The sequence below is a fragment of the Oculina patagonica genome, chromosome 4 (assembly GCF_052425735.1).
Source record: "Oculina patagonica isolate OP01 chromosome 4, crgOcupat, whole genome shotgun sequence".
Lineage (NCBI taxonomy): Eukaryota > Metazoa > Cnidaria > Anthozoa > Scleractinia > Oculinidae > Oculina > Oculina patagonica.
The window spans coordinates 61,022,494-61,044,683 of NC_135761.1; the positions used below are offsets into that span (position 1 = coordinate 61,022,494).

Genomic DNA, 22,190 nt, shown 5'->3' on the forward strand with positions numbered 1-22,190 from the left:
ATGCATAATTTTACCAGTATTATACATGTTGCAGTTATTTTTTGATCCTAGTTAATTTTTTTTATTTTAACTAGTTAGTTTTTTTTCTAACTAGTTTTTTTTATTATTCTAGGTTAATAAGTAGAAAAAGTAGAACACCTTCCCTCCCTTGATATCTCATACCCCCCCCCCCATCCTTACTAACCCTCCCCTACTATCTGCTATTATCCCCCTCCCCCTAAGTACTATTATTTGCTTTTTTTCTTTTTTACTAACCTGCACTGGATTTGAACTCTCAACCTCTGGATTTGCTGTCCAACCCTTTATCCACTTTGCCACGTAGGAAATGTTGGGTGAACCACTATTTTTTAAAAATATATGATACCCCAGCCCTAACCCCATTATTTAACTAGTTAAAAAAAATCAACTAGTTGGAAAAAACTAACTAGTTAAAATAAAAAATTAACTGAGATCAAAAATTAACTGCAACATACATACTAATGCAGCCCTATGCACCTATGATGGTGATGCCTTGTGAAACATTGTGTAATGTTGTTATGAAAACCAATTTCACTGTTTTCTTATCTCTGATAGGACAATCCTGCAAATTTGGACAAAGTCTTAACTAAGCAAGCTGAGGAGCTTTTTGAGAACAAAAGGTAGCCAAATCTTACAAGCAAATCCAGTAATTGAGTGAATAAGTGATTCATCTTAGTCTGCTGATTTGATTGACTGACCCACCAACTGACCCACTGACTAACAGACTCACTGATGAACCTACTGACCAACAGATGGACAAATAGAAGGATGGATGATGGACGAATGGACGGACAGGCTGACTGACTGACCAATCGTCCCTCATCCATTGACTGCCTTTGATGGTGGACTGATGAGCTGACAGTTTTGACAGATTCACTCATTGATTAATTGGTTGACTTGATTGATTGACTGATTGATTGATTGATTGACTGATTGACTGACTGACTGAATGACTGACTGATTGACTGACTGATTGATTGACTGATTGATTGATTGATTGATTGATTGATTGATTGATTGATTGCCTACATAGCTATACTAATGCTGCCAAGTGCTATGCTCAAACTCAAGTGTCATTTGAAGAAGTTGCCTTAAAGTTTATTCAAGTGGAAGAAAGACAAGCCCTAAGAATGTTCCTATTAAAAAAGCTGGATAGTCTTAAAAATCAGGTAAAATAAGTAATTGTTGCTATTCACTGTCACATACCTTAATCCTTCCCTTGTGCACATTATCCTAGTGGCTAGCTATTCATCTTTAGTCTGTTATTAATGCTTTGTTTGTCTTTGTGTAATTAAGGACAAGACACAAATGACGATGCTGATTATGTGGTTGATAGAGCTGTATTTGAATGACCTGGGCAGTTTAAAAGAAAATGATGCAAAAGCAAAACATGAAGACTTGGAAGAGGAGTTTAGGAAATTCCTGGCTCAAACAAAAGTCAAGGTGGGTCTGGACACTAAACAATCTACAGTTGAATCCCGATAACTCAACCCTCAATAACTCGAACCTCCTGCTAATTAGAACCTTTTTCAATTCCCCTCCAGGTCATTTTCTTACTAATTTTTCTCTCGATAACTCAGACCCCTGATAACTTGAACTTTTTTTCGTTTCCTTGAAGGTTTGAATTATTGGGATTCAACTGTAATCTAATCAAAACAATTCCTGACTAAGGGCAGACCAATGGTAAACAAATGGCTGACCAATGGTAGACCAATGGCAGACCAATGGCTGGTCAATGGTAGACCAATGGCAGACTAATGGCTGGCTATTGGCTTGTCAATGATAGACCAATGGCTACCCGGCCATGGGCAGACCAGTGATTGACTAATGGCTGACCAATGGTTGACATATGGTTGACCAATGGTAGACTGTAGACCAATGGCCAGTCAATGGTAGACCAATAGCAGACCAATGGCTGGCTAATGGCTGGTCAATGGTACACCAATGGTTGACTGATGGCTGACCAGTGGCTGACCAATGGTTGATCTATGGCTGACCAGTGGTAGACCAATGGCTGGTCAACGGTAGACCAATGGTTAACCAGTGGATGACTAGTGAATGATGAAGAATTGAGTTGCACTGCCCATAGGAGTATTAAATTGCTGTTACTAACAGTAGCTTCAAACTGTTTGTTTTGACCTAAATATTAATTTTGAAGCAAGTTCTGACAAAGGGCTAATGCTCAAAAAGCCAGCTTTAAAAGAACTGCTACTGACAGCGGTTTCTTTACCTTAATCAACCTCCAGTTGATAATTAACTGAGTCTCTCACTTGTCTGCTGATGTAGCGTAACAGTTTCTTCAGAATTAAAACTGATCATCTAATGCAATTTAACTTATCAACTTTGTAGACATGTCTGGATCAGAACAGGAAAACTGCTTATGACTTGATTGCCAGTCATGGAGATGTGGAAAATTTGATATTCTTTGCTATGTTGATGCAAGGTGTGTATTTCCCAGGGTTAATATAATTTTAATTTAAATTTAGAATAAAATTACATCACAAATTCTTAAATGTTCAGTAAACCTTTAACTAGTGACATACAATAAGTTATAGTTTATCTAGAAATGAATGGTAATAAATTTGTTTCAGATTTTGAGCATGTTATCAGCCACCACATTCAACATGACGACTTCATGGCCGCATTGGATGTCCTCATTAAACAGGTTAGAACAACAGGCATAATTTTAAAATAATTTTTCCTGTGGTTACCTGGCAAGGGAGTAGAAAGTCATGTTTTAATAGCTGGAGTAAACCTGAAGGCAATAATCTTGTGTACTCGATTCTTCCTCTTCCAAGAAAAAGTAAAGGTAAAATCTGCGTTTAGGCCTAGTGGGCCATCAGGCCAAAAGCTTATCCCAGTTTCTGTAGCATTAAACAACTAGGAGTATTCCTTAAACTCCCCCAAGGATGGGATGCTAGTCCATTGTAGGATTACCCCCAGCATCAAATTAGGCGGTACCCATTTATAAAGTAACATGGGTAGAAAAAGGCACTATACAGTGCATGAGAGTTGTAATAAGTGTCTTGCCCAAGAACACAACCTAGTGACCAGGCCAGTGCTCCATCTGCAGTCCAGTTTACGACTAACAATAAGGCCACTGAACCTCCCATACTTCCTCCGTTCAGGCCTATCCTTTCAGAATAGTAAAATAATAAGTCGTTCACCCGTTCTTGACCATCCGTTCGAAATTTTTCATGAGCTGTTCAGCCCTTCATGGCTATCTGTTCATGATAATTCATAAGCCTTCAGCTGTCCAGTTTCACCAGTTTTAAATGACTTGGTAAGCCATTTTCCAACCCGTTGGATAGGCGTTTGTTTTACTCATTAATTTTACGAAAAGCCATTAGTGTACATTTTTGCGTGAGAGGTCACAAATGTCTGAGATTTCAAACCAAAAAAATTTAACACTGTTGACATAATTATCTTACAGAGGTCCCTGTAGTGTTGGAGAACGGTCGTTACCTGCATAGAATTGTCTCTCTTACAGGTGAAAAGTGAAGGATGACTTTTTTTCTGATGCTATGTTTTGTATGTTTTTTGGTGTACTTTTCAGACAGACACAGAGTTGTATTACAAGTTCTCTCCAGTGCTGATGCAGCACATTCCACGACAAACAGTAAGTGCGTGGATTGAACAGAAGAAGAAGTTGGACCCACGTCGGCTGATTCCTGCCCTCGTGCACTACCATCAGCAAGGAAAATCAACACAGGTAAGTCTAACTGGCCAATAAATTGGAATTGCAGAGTGCTGTTCAAAAGGGAATTTAAAGGGGCTTTGTTAGAGATTTTAACAGATTAGCCAAAGTTCATGTTTTTGTCATAGGAAACCTAAAATAATTTAATGGTCAATTTTTTTATCAATTGCTACATTAGAACACTGAAACAGTTTACAAGTGTCTTTGGCTACAGATGGCTAGGATAGAAATGGATTATAAATTGAAAGATTGAGGCTACACTTTTCAAGTTGTTTCCGCACATCTTTAAAAAAAATAGATATATAGCTGTGGTTTAATTTCTCTCTGCAAATTAAGGTTATATCTTCCTTTAGATGTTCAAAGATTTTCATGGGTTAAGTTGCCTACCACTAGTTTCATAATAGTTTGGACCAAAAATCTGTGAAATTCCCATGACACCGCTCCTTTAATTGATAATATATGTAGTCAGAATAATGATCTCCCAACCAAGAAGTATAATTTAGAACTCCTAAAGAAAATTTATGTACCTTTAAAATACAATAATTATTATGTGATAAAGTGAGCAATCATGTTTTAATTTGAAAAAGCCAAATGATTGTTCTTTAAATGAAGATAATTAATAATTAAATGAAAGCCACATGCAAAAGCACAAAAACAGGCAAAGCAGAGTAAAACAAAACTTTAAAGTCAAGTTACCTTATGTTTTCAGGCCTCATTGAGCTGTAAAGTTATGTATTTAGTAATGTTTGAGTCAAACTGCTAATGAATAAATGCAAACTATATGTAATAGCCAGATCAATAAATTTTCATGCACTTTGTAATGTTTATTTATTTACTCCATACATATAATCGCAGACTGGGGAAGCCATTCGCTACCTGGAGTTTTGCATTGAGAGGTTAGGAAACAGAGATCAAGCTATTCACAATTATCTACTGTCCTTGTATATTGAGCAAGAGGATGATCGGTCATTACTGCGATACCTGCAAATGCAAGGACAGGTAAGTTACCTAAGATAACTTGGTTTCAGCTGTTAACTATAACAGACTGTGATATTTCGGGAAATCACAAAAAACTGAATCTTATAGTAAATTTAAGAATCGCTTTTGTTCCAATAATATTCTAAACCAAACTTATAAATAAAATGCTTTGATGTCATCACACACACACATCTCTTAATTTAGTGGATCCACATCTCCTTACACATTGCCGAGACTGTTCTGCAGTCCCAGCCACAGCTCCCATATGGTTCCATATGGAGCTGGGGTTTAAAGCAACCCTCGGGTTTGCCTCTGGAGTAAACAGCAGGGTCTATGATCTTATGTAAGACCCTTACGCCTGGCTATGCCATGCTGATGAGTCCTAACAAGGACGAAACAGCTGTCCATGGCTGCCACTCCACGGGTAATAGGCTGTGGGCATACATACATCCCTATTAATTTTGTGGATCCACATCTCCTTACACATTGCCAAGACTGTTCTACAGTCCCAGCCACAGCTCCCATATGTTTTCATATGGAGCTGGGGTTTAAAGCAACCTTCAGGTTCGCCTCTGGAGTAGACGGTGGGGTCTCTAATCTTATGTAAGACCCTTCCTGGCTATGCCATGCTGATGAGTCCTATCAAGGACGAAACAGCTGTCCATGGCTGCCACTCCATGGGTAATAGGCTGTGCACATACGTACAGGGCTCGGCCAGACAGTGGAGATGTGTCATGTGACCATTGCATTTAATGCTTGACTGTGTAATTTTATCAGGACCCAGAAGAAGTGTGCTATGACATGAAGTATGCCCTCAGACTCTGCTCAGAGCACGACAAGCAGCGTGCCTGTGTTCACATCTACAGTACAATGGGACTCTTTGAGGAAGCCGTTGATTTGTCTTTAAAGGTATGATGAAGTTATTAGCAACATTCTCTTATCTGTTTCTAAAGCTAACTCATGGGAGGCAGTTGGTAGATCAGTTGGTTCAGATTATATACAGATGGCATGTCAATCATTAATCATTTTGTAATCCAGCTTCCATTATTCTGAGACTTCCTCCAATTTAAAATAAATATTTTTTTCTTTATAAAACATCACATGTCCATAGGTTATAACCACATTATTGTTGACAATAACTTTAATTTCCAGTAGTTATTTATGTCATGCCAAGCAAAGCATACTCCCAAGGGTACACAATGAACTGATTATTTGAAATTTGAATCCATAAGTCAATAATTTCAAGGATGCTTTTATCTTATTAAAAATATAAGCGCTGCATGATCATTGTTCCAATCAAAATTTGGTTTCTGATCACAGCCAATTTGAACATGTCTTTTTTTAGATGATCAAACAAATAAATGAACAACAGACAAAACAGACAGATGGACAGATGAACAAACAAACAAACTTTATCAGTGTCTAAAAGTATCTAGCAGAGGAAAAACCCTCTACTAATAGAGGACACCTAACATAGAAAAGTTCAGTACAATCTGATGTTCCTATCCTTTTAAGGTTGATGTGGATCTGGCAAAAATTCAAGCTCAGAAGCCTCCAGAAGATGATGAGGTGTTGAGGAAGAAGCTGTGGTTAAGAATTGCTAGACACGTGGTGGAGGAGGAACGAGATGTCAAAAAGTAAATAGAGGGTCCCATTGTATACTCCTTTGCAAAAATTAGTTGAATCACATAAAAATATTTGACCTTTTCACACATCACAAGTAATAGTTGAAGGAGTAGTAAAACACAGGACAGTGTTCAGCACGCGTCAGCAAACTTGCATGCTAAATCTGGAGCTGTTTGTGACAATTTAAAATTTAGCCAAAATTCGATGTGTTGTTAAAAATTTGCTCTAGCTCCTTCAATTAAAATGTTTTCTCGTTCACGCAAAAATCAAGGAGATCCCTGTTTAGACTATTTTGCCCAAAAGTAAGTATTGTTTTCAATTTCTCTTGGGACACACAGTTGTCCCAAGAGAAATTGAAAACAATGCAAACAAAGTATGGGAAATGTGAAAATGGTGCATAGGGGACCCTCTAAATATCAGCAGAAGCAGACATTCTTAGGGCTGGTCACGCGTGATGAGCCCTAAGAACGTCTGTGTAGAAGGCTATAAAATCAGCCAGTGAATCAGACATTTTATTGCTGGTCGAATATTTCATAGGTAATAAATCTCTCATAAACTAATTATAAGCTTGCTAAGAACCACATTAGAATCAATTAGAATGTGATCTTCCTGCTACTTAATATTTACTAATATTCTTCTTTTATCTGATGTAAAAATGATTTGAGTGGCAAATAAAGTTAAAAGATCATTATGTGATGATAACTGTATTAATTAAGTTACCATAACTTTAATGTTGTTGTTGTTGTTTTCTTCAGGGCAATGGAGTTTTTGAACCAATGTGAACTTCTCAAGATTGAAGATATTCTTCCTTTTTTCCAGGATTTTGTCACAATTGATCATTTTAAGGTAAGGATTCTATTATCATACACTGATCAACGTTCTGGAAACTTCTAGAGCTGTGTCACACAATCACTAAAGTAACACAATTTTTTTGTAACACAGTTATTCCCATGTTATGGTACAAATCTACATACAAAATTAGGCAGACAAGATTGGTTTATTTATTGCTTAACAATTATGTAATTTTTTTTTAGGATGCTATTTGTTCATCACTTCATGAATACAATCAACACATTGAAGAACTCAAAAACGAAATGCAGGTAAATTAGCTCAATTAAACAACCAGTGCGAACATGTACTTTGGAGGTGAGGGAGGGCCACATACTAAAGAGGGAACCCCTCTAAGAGGATACTTCTTGTCAGAGGACATCCACGCTATAATGGCATTACAGAGAACGTTTGTAAAAGCAGGAATAATATTATTTTCAGTAATCCTTTTTTTTCAGAACTTCAACTCGTCTGTTATATAATAGCAGGGTGTCTGCATGGCAGGAGTTCACTGTACATGTTGGCTCACCTGAGAGGACAGCTCTTGTAAGGAATATTCCTTTGGTGATAAAAATCTACTCTTAAATCACTTTGAATATTATTCTTTTGTTAGGAAGCCACAGAAAGTGCGAAGACAATAAGATCAGACATTCATGAAATGAGAAATAAGTGAGTTGAACAAATACTTGGTGTTGTTTTTTTTGTGCAAGACAATTTTCTTTTAGCGCCTCACCTCAGGGCAACCTTAAAGAATGCTGGTTGGGGGGGGGGGGGGATTGGAGGGGGGTGGGGTCGCTTACCTGCCACGGATGAGCTTTATAGTCAGGAGAAGTAGCAGTGTGCTACTCACATCACGCTGCAGAAGCCGGGATAAGCTATGTTGGTCTGGGTTTATTGAGGGAAGGCATAATAGTTCATTGGAAAATTTTACACCTAAAGCAGTCTTGATAATAAACTATTTGCTAACATTGCAGATACAGTATAGTTCCAGCGCAGGAAAAGTGTTCAATCTGTTCATATCCTCTCCTCACAAGAGGCTTCTATGTGTTTCCCTGTCATCATGCCTTCCACTCAGATTGTCTGAAAAATGAGGTGCGTATTGATAAATTTCATCCTTATACAAAACCAGTGACATTTTTGGGCTATGTGCTTCTGATTTCTGTCAAAAGGGGAAAAATTTCCAATTTATTTTCAGACTTGTTTTGGCCATTACACTGATCCTGCAAATTGCATTTTAATGGCTTTACTGCAACGCTGTATAAATGGGTTCTGTTGATTATTTTGTTGGACAAACCTTGTAATCAGGAGGGGAGTACCCGTAGAATATTAATATTATATTGTGCAGTTCCAGAAAATATCCATACCCACCCTATGGAAAGTCATTGGCAATTCCGAGGGGGTGGGGGGTCTCAAAAGTCAAAATTTTAAAAGGAAAGAATGTGGCTTAACAGAAATTTCCCAAGGGGTGGGGGATTCAAACTAAAAACCTTCCATGGGAGGGGTATGGATATTTTCTGGAATAACACATTTCTAGCCTGTATGAGCCAAAAGTAATAAGCAGACATACCTTAGGATTGCTTAAAATTAATTGCATTTCAAAACATTTCAAGACATTGGACTTGCTTTTGTTGCATATTGTTGCAGATATTACCGAATTTGAAAGAAAAACAGAGGTATGTATTTCCGTAATTATACCTAACATATTTAACCTATTAAGTAAGGTGTTGGGGAATGATGTCTAATCAAACACAATTTATGAAATCTATTTAATACTTTCCTTGAAGACATCTTAATATCGTATTGTAATTAATGAATACCTCTTTTTTTTGTCTTTTAGAGCTAAAGTTCAGGAACTTTATAATCAGCTGTACACATCATCAAGAGGGGATTCTTCCACTGTCACACTAGCTTCACGAGAGTCTATTAAGGTACTGCCGATGTCAACTTGTTTTTGTTTATTTATAAGTTTGCTTTTATTTGTGTAGTGCTGAATAAAGGGAAAGGCCTGCATGGAGCATTTAAGTTACACACAGCTGGGACACTGTATGGTGTACAATGTCGCTCATTACTCTACAAGTAATTACTTTTATTTTGGGTTCATTTTAGAATGAGTTGGATGACCTAATTGCATCTGAATGTCTCTATTGTGGGGAAATTATGATTCGGTAAGTAGAGAAGGGGTTAATTTTAATTGATTCGATAATAATTAAATATAGTTTTTAATTACCTACTCTATGTTAATATTGAAAGGGATTTCATGTCTAAAAGAAGGGTTGGACAACAGTGGAACCCTCTGAAAGCACACACCCATTCTGAAATAGTTAATCCCAATAAGTAATTTTAAAATTTGTAAATCAATAAATATCTTAATTGACCACTCCCCCAACAGGGCTTTTCAGGATTAATGTTAACAAACACTGAAATACATATTGTAAATGAACTTAACATGGTTAAAATTCCCAGCTGGCAGGTGGCAGATCAGTCAGCTACTTACAAATGTAGCCGAGGAGTTGAACTTGGGACTACCTCAGCAACACCAGCTAGTGGCCAGAATGGGACTTGAACCCATGACCACCGGATTTCAAGTCCAGCGCTCTGACCACTCAGCCACGCTGCCTGCACAAATAACAATATGTTATGTTATTCTTTAAGTAATGTGACAACCTTGAGCCCTTTTGTAACGTTTTTGTTTGTTTGTTTGTTTTTCAGAACCATTGACCAACCATTCATCTTGCCAGATGAATATGACAGTGTTATAGAAAGCTGGCAGTGATTTAAATTTAAAAAAATATATATTTATAATGGATGACTGTTATAAAGCAAACATTAGTATCGTCTTAGTCATTAACCATTTGAAGCCTTTATTTGGATAAATTTGTCCCGGGGGGGACTCGCATATGAAAGTGACAGGGATGCTCGTCGTCTCGCTTAGGGTGTTCCAGGCAAAACGCCCAAAACGCCAATATTTTCAGCCATTATGGTCTTGTTTAGGGTTACACACGAAATATACAAATATAAACTCCATTCTTAGTTTTTTGGTATCTTTTGGGGGTCAAGAAAAGCTTGAGCCACACCCAGATTGGTCTCTTTTAGGGGTTCTTTTCAAAATTTCCGACGAGCATCCCCGTCCCTTTCATGTGGGAGTCCCCCCCCCCCCCCCGGGAATTTTGTGAGCATTGCTTTGTTCGATCTCCAGCATTATTTTTTTGTGAGTCGCCCCACACCCACCCGGTCTCCTAAAAGAGCTTGAAATTAAGCCTAGAGCATTGCCTGACTACCCAAATAATGGATGGCAAGAGACTATCTGTGACAAAGTAAGCAATGCTCACAAAAAATTAATTATCCAAAAATAAAGGCTACAAGAGAGAATAGTCACAGACCGATGTAAAACTATTTTTATTAAAATGAAGTCATATAATTATTTGAGTACCAATTGGATTGGAAATGCTGTCATTTTTCACAATATTTGTATTTTTACACGCTGATAACTGATGCAGGTATTTAAACTGTGAAGTTATTAGGCCAAAAGATTTCAATACTAGGTAGATTAATATGTACAATACAAGAGTGTGTACAATAAAATTATTGAGAGAATCAATGCCAAGTTGGCAGCACTGTGGATAATTTGTACAGCTACTACGGTTTTAACTGCTGTATTTTTTAAAAAGACAGTGTTATCTAGAACTAAAGAATTCTTGAGCCACGTAAACTACAAAGGTGATTCTATGCCTCCTATCCTATGTTAAAAACATTGGGGATATTCATTGGAAAGTACCGCAATTTGGGGCTTATATCCAGGGGGGCTCACAAGCCAAATAAGAAAAATGTTTCAAAACAAGCCACGGCAGTGTTATATGAAATATTTTTTCATAATAAAGTAACATTTAGCACTATTCAAAGGTAAAGCAACTTTATTTATACACGGTTTGTGTTTAAAGCTAGAAGCTTGTGGGGCCGTGTATATGAAACAAATACTGAATTCAACTGTCATCCAGCAGAGGGGGGCTTTTATCTGGGGTGGAGGGGGGAGGGCTTTTAACCGGATGTATTACTTTGTTTCTAGGTAAATGGGCCTATAACCAGAGGACTTAAAAGTGGGGGGTGGCTTATAACCAGAATTTTATGGTATTGGCTAATAGTTTTTTAGGTGTGATAACTATTTTATGCGCTTAAAACCAATTCCCTCCTTTCAGCTATTGCAAAACAATTCCATTTCAAAGAAGATTGCATAAACTGAACCCTCCCTCCCCCAGACTCTTAGAAGCCAGGGTCATCACTTTTAAAGGATGCTATAAAGGACAAAGGATAACCCGAATAAGTTCATTGTGTCCAACAATTCAGACAACAAATGAGGATCTTGATAAATAGATTGTTATTATTTCGGTATAAGCTATACCATCATCAGACTAATGAAATTAACATACAAGCTAGATCTTAAACACTGTGAGTGAGGAGACGGAAACAATAAGTTTACTCAGGAGAATACCGGTAGATAGAGTTCTCTGCTGGATTTTAGTCCATTGTTCAGGGAAGGTGCTAGGCGTTTGATATAATAAGCCTCTTTGTATAGAAGAAGATTCCAGTTGTGATCACAGTCTAATACCGTTGTATTATCACGGACAACATGGGTGAAATATTCTTTGTCATTACTGATAGAAGGTGGAGCAATCTCAGTGTTTAAATTATCCGGTAAATTACACAAATCACGAATGAAAAGTAAATGGTTACACGTTCGCAGGTGTTTGTAAATTGCGCTCTCTTTGTCAGAGATTGTGTGTTCATGTGTTTGGACGAAAAGAGTTCTGTCCGTTTTGCCGATGTACGCTGATTGGCAGCCAGGGCATTTAAATTTGTAAACAACATGTGATTTATTCAGAAGTGGAACTCGATCTTTATTGTTCGTATAGAAACATAGTTTCGTTGTTATCTCGCGTACTTTTATCTCGATGTTAGAGTTTGTTAGAGTCTTTAGGCATTTACCTGGGATAAAGTTATTTTTATTGTTACTTTCGGAGGTCTGATACAGTTCAGGGAGGCATTACCTTCAGAATTTTACTATTATAGTTTTTGTTTACACAACTTAATTTTCAAATTTAACTGAGAAAACACTGAACCTGAGAAATATAACCCTGCTGGGCATTTTGGGCAATGACAAGTCTAATGTCCTTTTAATTACATATTTTTAAGAATAATTTAAAGTAAACTCTTGAAAGTGCTACAAGCAAATCTGACCAAAAAAATCCTAAGTTGTAAAACTTATTGTAGCAATATGTAAGTCAGTAAAGGTTCTTGCACACAACATGTTCTGTGAAGTAATCTCTCACTCTTGCAAGGAATTCCTGTCTTTTTCAGTCATAAGGTGTAAAGCTGAGTTTTTTCAGGTTATTGAGAAGCTCCACTCACTTAACTTGCAAGTTTTGCTTGCTAATGTTTGTGAATCATTGCTGCCGATCCACATCTCCCACTCTTGCTTAGTATTGGTTCAATGTTATTAACCCTATTCAGACCGGGCTTTTTTGGACCTTCTCAGACCGGGGGGGGGGCTTCGGAAGCCCCCCTATCTAACTTCCAGAATATTTAAGCAATCACAATGAAACTTATAGGATGTATTGTATGTCCGAAAATCTTTCTTTTGGTATATGTCACGTGAGATTATGACGTCACATCACGTGACAATTACATCATGATGTCAAAACAGCCGCCATCTTGGATCCGCCATCTTGGATTTCAAAATTTTTCCAGAATGCCAGAAAACCACCCAAAATTATTGCAAAGTACTCAAAATCAATAAATATGTACTTTAAACCCGTAAAAATGTAAAAATAATTCCATTTAAGTTGATTTTTATTGACAGAAACACGCAAAATTACAAATTTGGGAAAACATGCCTGTCAAAATGCCGTTGCCATGGTGATGTCAAGTTCATGACGCATCATCCAACCCTACCAAATTGTTGCCAGATAATTTTTAGGAAAACTCAGAAAGTTTGGGAACGTTTGATTTAATCTTAAAAAAGTTATAAAAGTTCAAAGTCAGCGCGGGCCTCAAAAGCCCCCCCCTCCCGGTCTGAATAGGGTTAATTTAAGTATTGCCCAGAGGGATCAGTGTCACAGTGCCTGATGGTTGCTTGTCGAATGGGTTTCCATGGCAACCACCATGCTCTGGCAGAATTCTGCGCCACTAAGGCCCCTATCACTGACAACTTCTGATCCATTAAACATCACCAACTGCATCTAAAAGGATTTTAAAGTCCCTCTTCCATATCATTGATAACTTTCAGGTTTTCGTCATTTCTTGACAGAACAGAAAGTCTTACAGCAGCAATTCCTGCCACAGCTAACAATATAGAACAAAGGGCAAATATTGCTGATATGCCGTGACCACTGTGTGTATCATGAAGTACCATCAAAACAACTGCCGCAATAGCATTCAGAGGCACCCTGAACCAGTTTATAATACCTGCATGGTGGGCCTCAGGAAGAATTTTTTGTCGCAGCCAACCCATTGCTGGGAAGTAAACACCACAGGCTAGCTCCAAAATGACGAACATTAGAAATGATATCCGTGGATGACCTGCACTTGCAAACACTGCACCAATGTTGGCTAATGATGCAACAATGACAGTTAGAATAACCACAGTGGAAGGGTTTATTCCGTGCTTGATTGTAAAGTTGAATAGAAAACTGCCCAGTGTCACACATAACATGAAGCATGAGAAAACAATTCCCAGCGGAGGGTAAAGGTGTGCTCTGTCCAATACTGGCGTCCATAAAAAGACAAAAATGTACATTGCGCTCTCAAAGAGCGAGGTAACAATGCCAATCAACATGACTTTGTTGTTTGTTACAATGTGACGTAAACTCTCCATACATGGCTGGAAAACTTTGAGATTTTTTCCACCGTAATTTTCATCCCAGGTAAATTGAATCAAAATTCCAGCAGTGATAAGAAACGGGATTGCAAGCACGAATGGTGCTACAGGTCCAAATGGCATCCACTCAGCTACAGTGTTGGCTAAAAGTCCAGCTACAACAGAAATAACGCTGTTATAAAGTGTCGCTTTGGCAAAAGTCGCTGATACCCATTCATTTGGGAAATTGTGGGTTTGTGTGTGTTCATACAAGTACCACGCATCAAAAGCAGTGAACAACAGAGATGTTGATATTCCACCCAATACTCTCCCAAAGATGAGAATGCCATAGTTTCTTGACAGTTTTGTTACGCAACACAAGGAGTAAAGTAATGTAAAGACTACACAAGCCTTTTTACGTCCAAATACACTGGCAAAGTATGCACTTGAGGTTCCAAACACGACGCTTGATGCAAAGCCGCACACATATATTATGGCAATTTGAGTGTCAATGAAGCCATAGTGACTGTACAGTTTATACAGGTAGGGTCCTTGAAGCCATTCAGCCATCAGTGCCGGAAAGTAAACTTTAAAGTAACTATTTTGGAATGTAACAAAGTTAGGATTGGCGATCATTGTTTCTTCTCTTTGCCCTGTCTTACACTTGAAGTGAAAAAGAGCACAGAGGCTCGAGAGAACACCAAACGAAATGTATGCAATCACAAGCATGATTCTGTGGAGGACAAGAAAAAACAAAGCAAGTTAAACCATGGTTTATATCAGAAATTGTCACTCAAGTCCCCTTTAACGTAATACCAAATTATGGGCATAGGATAATAAATTTGATTTCCTGGCCCTTTGTGTATATGGTCAGGTAAAAAAAAACAGCAACTTTATTTTTAAAGGGTTTCATGTTGGCACTTGAATTTTTTTTTTTCTTTAAAGAAAGGAGGTAAATAAGCTTAATTAGGAGGGGGTGTGGATAGATAAACATGAAAAATGGAAAGCTGCCTTCCAATGGAGTGATGCAATGAGTGAAATTAAAATCATTAACTCTGAATATCGAGTGCAGTGGAGTATTGAGACATGCCTCTTTTTCCCAAAACTAAATTTCTCGACGTTAAAAGTGTTTAACTTTGAAATCAAGCTTTATAAACAGTCGCCATATCTTTTTATAACTCTAGTTCGCACTTATATCGCTCATTATTGGTTTAAACTAACTCAATGTGGCAATCGACACTAACGAACAGAATTGAACTGGGATAATTCTGGATCTAACTGTAGTTGATCAAATGTTCTTTTATCAGCCAAAACACTGCAAATGGGTGCCACGTACGTCTAAACGTCCAAAGGTTATTGTGGCTTGATTTATTTTATATGTTGTACATTGAACTAAGAAATATGATAGTCTCACCTCTTTTGACCTTGAATATCTTGTTAAAAAATATTATTATTTCTCAAAGAAATCCACAATAAGTCCAGGAAGAGATAAAAATTGTGCCACGTTGGAAAACACTAATGTTGTTCGTAAATTTGAAGCAGAGATCGTGATTATCTGCGCCTGCAATAGACCAGTTGTAAATCAATTCCGAAGATTAACCGAAGGACTACGAAAATATATTCGGTTAATCTTCGAGAAGTATCACTTCCAGATTACCCTGGGGACGAGGTAGACTTCCGGTTGTGGCGAAGTAAACAAAACCATTACCATTACCTCGTGACGAAATAGAATAAAACCGATCGAGACGACGTGGTGGCGCGCAATTTTATTTTCGCTAATGTCAACATCGTGTTATCGGGATGGCAGTATTTTTAGACGAAATTTTGCTTCATATATTTGGATATCTCGATGCACCGAACCTGGCGAAGGCCTCGTCGGTTTGTAGACAGTGGAGAAACATCGCCAAAACCGCTTCCCTTTGGCGAAGGCTCGTGCTGTTGCGATGGCCGTCGCAGAAATTTTTGTACGAAAAAGTATCTTTGTCCTGCGTCAACTGGATGACTACTTATCAAGATTTGTCGCTGAGAGGCAACTTCACACCCGATTACATGAAATATTTTATTTCTTGTTGTGTAAGCGGCGACGAGCTGACCGAAATTGAATTGCGTGAAAGTATGTTTTTGCACATGGCGGGAACCATGATGAAGTGGGCCATGCCGGATGTGTTTGACCAAGAGGATGAATTCAATACAACGAATTTCAACAAGAACTTTGAATTATTCTTCGACACACATGATCAAAAGTGGACTTTCATTGACAAGCGAAGAGGATACAGCGAAGATTGGTTCAGTTCCAAAACGAAGTCGACTAAACCAGCGCGCTATATCCGGCCGTATCAAGTTATCCCAAGCTGTGTGGTGATGTTTCGTTGGCTTTGTCTTTTTCGCGCCTATGTGACAGACGAGACCGGCTTGACATTTTATCGCATATGGCGGTACCGCCTTAAGCACAGGGATACCGGGATTAATTTTGAGGTTTTCGACTGGAAAGCGGCCATGTCTTGTACTTTGTCAAACGGCAGCCCAACATCAGCGTCCTTCAGAGAAGATGCTTTGGAGCTCCTCAACCTACTCACCCACCCTCATTTTCTTATGCACCCCATGGGGGTAAGTGCATTCAAGGAGCTGTACCTTTCCCCCCCTAAACGTCTTAGTAGCAGATGCAACTCTGCAACATCCTCACTTTCTAGCTGCGGGTTGGCAAGCCCAAGATCACCATTAAGAAGTATCAGTAATTTTTCTTTTGAAAGAAAAGACACCAAGGCAAGACACAGGATAGCCAGTAGCACCACTGACAGCGATGACGAATCAGAAGGAGGCTGCGACACTGGTTACGTTAGCAACTGTGAATATTTTATCAGCAGCAACCACTGGGATATCGAGGAGCAGCAAAAAATCCAAGCTGAGGTGGCTGGGATGTGGACGGTTATTAACAATAATGACGTCCCCCACCTCTTTGTAAACTATGACGTAAACAACAGCACATGGATATTCCATGATTGCATACCCACCTTCCCTGGGTTGTGGGTACAGGGGGGTGCAGCATTTGATGCGAACTATGACTCACTGAGGGGCCATGGATTCGGCATAGAACCCATTCCAAGTTGCCTTGCGCTGTACCGTTTGGTTTGCCTAATGAACATTAATGCCCGAGTTTATGTTAGCATGGAAGATGCTTCAATCTGGGCATTACACTTGATTCACAACACAACACGAGCAGTGCTTCATCTCAAGGATTTGAATGGTGAGAACATTTTTTATGTGTGTTATTTTTAAAAATTGCTCACTCAGTAAAATTATCTATTTTGTGCAATAAATTATATTTTTCCCTGAAAAAAAGGAATGGATGCTCAAAGTATATATAGCTATTGATGATTTTTTGCTAAACTAAATGCATAATATATGGAAATTGTTTTTGCAGATAATTAAAATTTTATTTTCATGTCAAATGTGTGGTTTGCAGAAATATCGAAAAAATGAAAAATTGCTTACTCACTTCTTTTTGAGATTTTTTCCTCCAAATAAATCCAAAAAATATTTTTTGTCAGTTAAAACTCTGCAGTGACTCCAACATCACGGAAATCAACTGTGTTGTATGACACATGAAATTTTATTCATTTGATATTTATATCTAGCCTTGCATAAGCACTCCTAAATGTTGGCACTTTTTTAGGCCTCTGTGGATAACTGTTTTTTATTATTTTCCTTGTTTTGAGCTGTTTCTAAAAACTAAATCATTTTGTATGTTTTTTTCATGCTTTTGATTGCATGTGAATGCTTGCATGTTTTGAAGCATGTCTGTGATCTTTTGAACCATGTTGAAGTGATTAAACAGAATTTCCATAATGCCACAACTCCTAGAGAATCAATTGAGAATATTTGCCCAAGCATAACGTATTTTATAAAAGATCAAGCTGCTATGGGCTTTTTTGTTGAATAGGTCACAAGCAAACCCTAAACACAAGACTTACCGTGGGAAAAATGAGTTGTTTTTGCAAACAAATCAATTAAAATGAATAAGATGGGTTGCAGGATGCTAGTAATTAGCATGTACAGATTACCTACTTGAAGCTGATTTGAGATTTGTTAGAGATAACAGATTAAAGCCATTTTTAGAAGCCTTCCTAAACACTAATTTTTTTAAGGTTTTACTCATTGTTTTACACAGAATTAACAGTGTTAACTTGTTTAGATATTTAAGATCATCACATTAAGTATTTTTTTAATCCTTTGATCTTAAGCTAGATAAAATCCTTTTAGGTTAAGTCTAGACTTTTAAGTTTCTTTTTCAAAGATAACAAAGACTATTCCATTAAATTCATAGCTTCTAGAACAAAATGATGAAAAAAAAGGTTCTTAGAAGCTTCAGCCTCCAGGGTACCATGTGATTGACCCTGTGCTATCTGAAAATCTGCACCTGGTGCTAAAAACAATATAATAAGATCATTTAAAACCACAAAAATGTAATGCAATATTAATTCACGAAGCTGCAGGGGTTCATATATCCTTTGTGGCCTCCCTGCCTTGTTGTTAACAGGAAATCAAACATCCCTTTGTTTTGTTTACAAAAGCCATGTGTTGCCTTTTGTATCAGTCAATGGTGTCACATTAGGTGCGCAAAGTTGGAGAATGATATTAATAGCTCATTTCAAGGTTCATCTGTGATTTAAGGTCGCGATTTTACAATAAAATCACATATGTGTGTGTATAATGTTTAAAAACAGAGTTTTCTAGAATGTTGAGTATTAAAACTTAGCACAGAATTTGTTGTGGAAACCTTTAATAAGTTAAAAGGTTTTCAATGTAATGCTATTTGTGTTTAGGGTTTCTGTCTTATAATCTTTGTTATTCTGACTTTTATCCCTGAGTTTACCTATTAGTTAAGTGTCATGGTGCCTCAAAGAATTAGATCTAATCTTGCTTGCCAAGTAAAAGGGCTAAATACCTTGAACAAAATTGAAAACAACAAATCTTGTTTATTATAAACCTTGCATATCACCTTTCTTTTTTAAAAAGAACGTTTAGCGGTTGGAACAAAATTATGTGTGCATGTACAGGCTGTAAGGTAATTGACAAAATTGAAACAACAATTAAAGAAAGTTATTTCAAACTCAAACTATGTAGAAAATTCTTTGGATCAATTTATTTTGGTAGATTCTGCTGGAGGTCAGAAGAGGGGTTTATTCATTAGCTTAAATTCGACTCGTGCAGGTTATAGAATCCCTGGCGCTGTGACAAGAATCCTATTTTACTCTTGGTGTTTTTTAAGGTGTGAATCTGAGGAGGTACATAGTTTAACTGTTTCAGATTGCATCGATCCAACCAGGAAAAATAGAAGATATAGACAGTGACACTCCCTAAACCCCCCAATATGAGAAACATCTGAGATAATTTCTGTTTGGATATTCCCTCCTTTTCCTGTTGTTTGAGCCTCACCCTCCCCTGGGTGGTTGTTGGCTAATGTCCATCCAGACTAAAAACTAATCAAAACTCATGCAATCTAAAAAAAAGTTGCCAATTGAAAAAGCACTTGTCTTACAAAATTAGAATTTGTAACAAGCATGAACAATTCCATGTAAGTGTCTCAACATAATAATAAATTATTATGCCCTTACTGTATGAAGTATCTTTTTCAATTTTTGGATTTAACCCTTTCAGTAGCCTGTGTAGCTGGCGGGATTAGGTGGAGCAAGTGAAACGGTGCACAAGGGCGAGGGGCAAAGCCTTCGCTGCACGAGTTGACCAAAAGCACTTGCCTTCAGTTGAAGCCCCTATTCTTCAAAACACTCCCACAGTTATAATCCCAACATTGGTTGGGTTATCCTGTCACATTTCTTAGGGCATGTTCCAAGACCCCTAGCTGCTAATGTGGCTGTTAATTAATTTAACGGTACGTGTTTTTTATGTCCAGGTTGGTTTGATGCATCAGTAAGCCTAACAGAAGATATGCAAAACCAGCTCAGAGAATCCTCTGACAGAAGCACAGAGTTAGAAACAGTACAGTGGTGCGATATCTCCACCCCTGTACCAGCTGCCGACAACATCAGCGAGTACATCGCCAGTGATGAAGACAGTGATGTCGATGACCAGGAAGTCGTGGATTTCTATTGTATGACCCCGACCCAGTCTGATGAAGAATGTGAGAGTGGCTCAAGCAGTGAAGTTGATTCTGACGACCTGGAAGGTCAATTTTGGTTTTCGTCCATGGCGCCACAGTTTATGAGTGAAGAGGATGCCCAGTTTGCATTCAGTGACGCTGAAGTTCCAGAGGGTCAATTTACACAGACCTCAAATAGCTTTTGGCAATCACTGGATGTGCCAGTTTATCAAGCTTTGTCAGGCCACTCTGATGTGGAAAATCAGGGAGGTGCGTGGGGAATAAATCTTGCCACGGAAAATCATGATGAGTATCAGAGTGCAGGAGCTTTAGGTGATGCCAAAGGGTTCGCATGCCCCTCCTCCGACAGTAGCAAAAACAATCGACATGGCAACAGCCATCAGTCAGACAGTGAAGGAAGCGACGTGCACAGCAGCGAGTCTGCTCCAATGAGCACCCTTAAGCAGTTTAAGCATGATGTGACAGTACTGTTGAATTTACTCATGGATGAGAAGTTTGCTCATCCATATGGAACCATAGCTGGTGCTGTAGCATAAGCTTGACCTGATTAACATGTAAATTCTCCTCACAATTATCCAGACATGTGCTATGTTAGTAGTTTGGAGAATTTGCTACTCAATAAAAATTATAGTGTATTAAGGTAATGTCACTTTGCTGAAGGCTTCTTCGGTTTAATTTTCATGGCTTAGCTGTTTGCTTAGCTTTGGCTAAGTATTTTGAAGGTAAAAACAACAGCAATAGCTATTCTGTAAGTTGTATTCAAAAATTAGTTCTTGACAGATTTCCAATATAGTTTTGATCTTAGCATCTCATTGTACAGAGTAATGTGTTTTGTAGTTAATAATAACATACGTGCAAATTATTATTATTATTATCATTATTATTAAAAGTTATAAGATACAAATATTAATTAATAATTAAATTATAACATTAGAAAGTAAACTAAAGAGATTGTTCAAAAAATCGCTAAATGTAGAAATATACAAATCAGCGTTTCCTCTCAAAAAGCTGTATAGATTATAGAAGTCGTACCAATATTTGTGGATTATTATTCTCATGCTAAGCTTACATCGTACGTGTCCAACGCGCACAGATGCTTTGTTATTTATTATGTAACCTCATACAGTTCTGTAGCATTTTGCCATATACTCAAACCAATACTTTTATACTGATGTAGTTTTAGTTTGAGCATTAGTTACTTTCAGAGGACATGCCCCGCACTGGGAACTTGAATAAGTTGTGTTAAGATAGTACCAGTGACTTCTGTAACTATGCAAGGACCAGTCTGACAAACAGGAGCAAATTGTAGCCGGATCTTGGTGTAGATCAGGATCAGCAGTAGACTTAATAAACAAACTTTAAATGCAGGGCTTATCAAACAGCTAGGGACTAGCTAGATAGTTGATTTTATAGAAAGATTTTCTAATAACTGTGACTGTGACCATGTCTTTAACCTAGCTATGAGAGAATCTGGCCAATCACAAAAAGTGGAAATAACCCAATTAGCAAATCACAACTCAGAGCGTAGTGCCTAGCGTGAAGAAAGGCACCGCAACTGTTTCTTTTGATTGGTTAGATCAGCACTGAGTTAGCACATATTTCTTGACCAATCAGAGCTTAGCAAAAATAGTCAATCTAAAGCCACTCAAATTACCATAACTTTAAAAGTTTACAAGGCTAGCTAGAAAGTTGAAGTTGAAATAAAACAGTAATGATAAGTGGCGAAATAAAAACTGCTTTCAACCATAGAACTGGGTTTGAATTTTACTGATGGTTGTTCTAGATTTTGCCCCAATCTTGTACCAGTGAGGGAGCGGGGTGTCCAAATGCTTCAAGACGTTTATGTATTTATCAGTTTTTTATCAGTTTTCTCCTGGTAAGTTGCCTTGTCCCCCCCCCCACCCCCCCCCCCAAAAAAAAAACAAAACAAACAAACAAAAAAACAGTTGCCTAGTCCCCAGGCTTCCCTTCTTAGCTAGCGGCGCACATGGTATTGTGGGCCTGTTATCACGTTTCATCACCTAACCATCAAGCCCTGTCCCCAGAGGGCTGGTCTGGGCCATGGGCGGGTAGAC

At 37.9% G+C, this 22,190-nt stretch overlaps 3 protein-coding genes and 1 non-coding gene across 4 annotated transcripts in view; 2 read left to right on the forward strand and 2 right to left on the reverse strand.

Moving 5' to 3' along the window:
* Positions 1–10,741, forward strand: part of LOC144650978 (vacuolar protein sorting-associated protein 18 homolog) — a 29,780-nt gene extending 19,039 nt beyond the window's left edge. The window contains exons 15-31 of the mRNA XM_078510827.1: positions 574–638; positions 1,052–1,187; positions 1,315–1,461; positions 2,368–2,461; positions 2,610–2,683; positions 3,575–3,730; positions 4,571–4,714; positions 5,471–5,602; positions 6,209–6,330; positions 7,075–7,165; positions 7,354–7,419; positions 7,761–7,816; positions 8,122–8,239; positions 8,792–8,820; positions 8,985–9,075; positions 9,254–9,312; positions 9,857–10,741. Of these exons, the coding sequence (XP_078366953.1) occupies positions 574–638; positions 1,052–1,187; positions 1,315–1,461; positions 2,368–2,461; positions 2,610–2,683; positions 3,575–3,730; positions 4,571–4,714; positions 5,471–5,602; positions 6,209–6,330; positions 7,075–7,165; positions 7,354–7,419; positions 7,761–7,816; positions 8,122–8,239; positions 8,792–8,820; positions 8,985–9,075; positions 9,254–9,312; positions 9,857–9,920 (1,644 nt within the window). The 3' untranslated portion in view covers positions 9,921–10,741. The remainder of the gene's footprint in view (positions 1–573; positions 639–1,051; positions 1,188–1,314; positions 1,462–2,367; positions 2,462–2,609; positions 2,684–3,574; positions 3,731–4,570; positions 4,715–5,470; positions 5,603–6,208; positions 6,331–7,074; positions 7,166–7,353; positions 7,420–7,760; positions 7,817–8,121; positions 8,240–8,791; positions 8,821–8,984; positions 9,076–9,253; positions 9,313–9,856) is intronic.
* Positions 9,692–9,764, reverse strand: Trnas-uga (transfer RNA serine (anticodon UGA)). Its single transcript has one exon. It is a non-coding gene; the product is annotated as a tRNA-Ser (tRNA).
* A 2,491-nt stretch (positions 10,742–13,232) lies between the features above and the next one.
* Positions 13,233–15,564, reverse strand: LOC144647766 (molybdate-anion transporter-like). The gene is made up of 2 exons (XM_078507452.1): positions 15,412–15,564; positions 13,233–14,730 (listed from the first exon to the last, which is right to left on the reverse strand). The coding sequence occupies exon 2, from the start codon at positions 14,724–14,726 to the stop codon at positions 13,392–13,394; it is 1,335 nt and encodes a 444-aa protein (XP_078363578.1). The 5' UTR covers positions 14,727–14,730; positions 15,412–15,564; the 3' UTR covers positions 13,233–13,391.
* A 171-nt stretch (positions 15,565–15,735) lies between these two features.
* Positions 15,736–21,925, forward strand: LOC144647733 (uncharacterized). The gene is made up of 2 exons (XM_078507409.1): positions 15,736–17,241; positions 19,909–21,925. Exons 1-2 carry the CDS (start codon positions 15,798–15,800, stop codon positions 20,649–20,651), a joined length of 2,187 nt encoding a protein of 728 aa, XP_078363535.1. The 5' UTR covers positions 15,736–15,797; the 3' UTR covers positions 20,652–21,925.
* The last annotated feature ends 265 nt before the right edge of the window (positions 21,926–22,190 follow it).

Excerpts from the sequence above, each read along its gene's own strand:
- LOC144647766 (XM_078507452.1), bottom strand. The coding sequence starts at position 14,726 with ATGCTTGTGATTGCATACATTTCGTTTGGTGTTCTCTCGAGCCTCTGT.
- LOC144647733 (XM_078507409.1), top strand. The coding sequence starts at position 15,798 with ATGGCAGTATTTTTAGACGAAATTTTGCTTCATATATTTGGATATCTC. Across the intron at positions 17,242-19,908 it reads TCATCTCAAGGATTTGAATG|GTTGGTTTGATGCATCAGTA; the intron begins GTGAGAACATTT and ends TTTTATGTCCAG.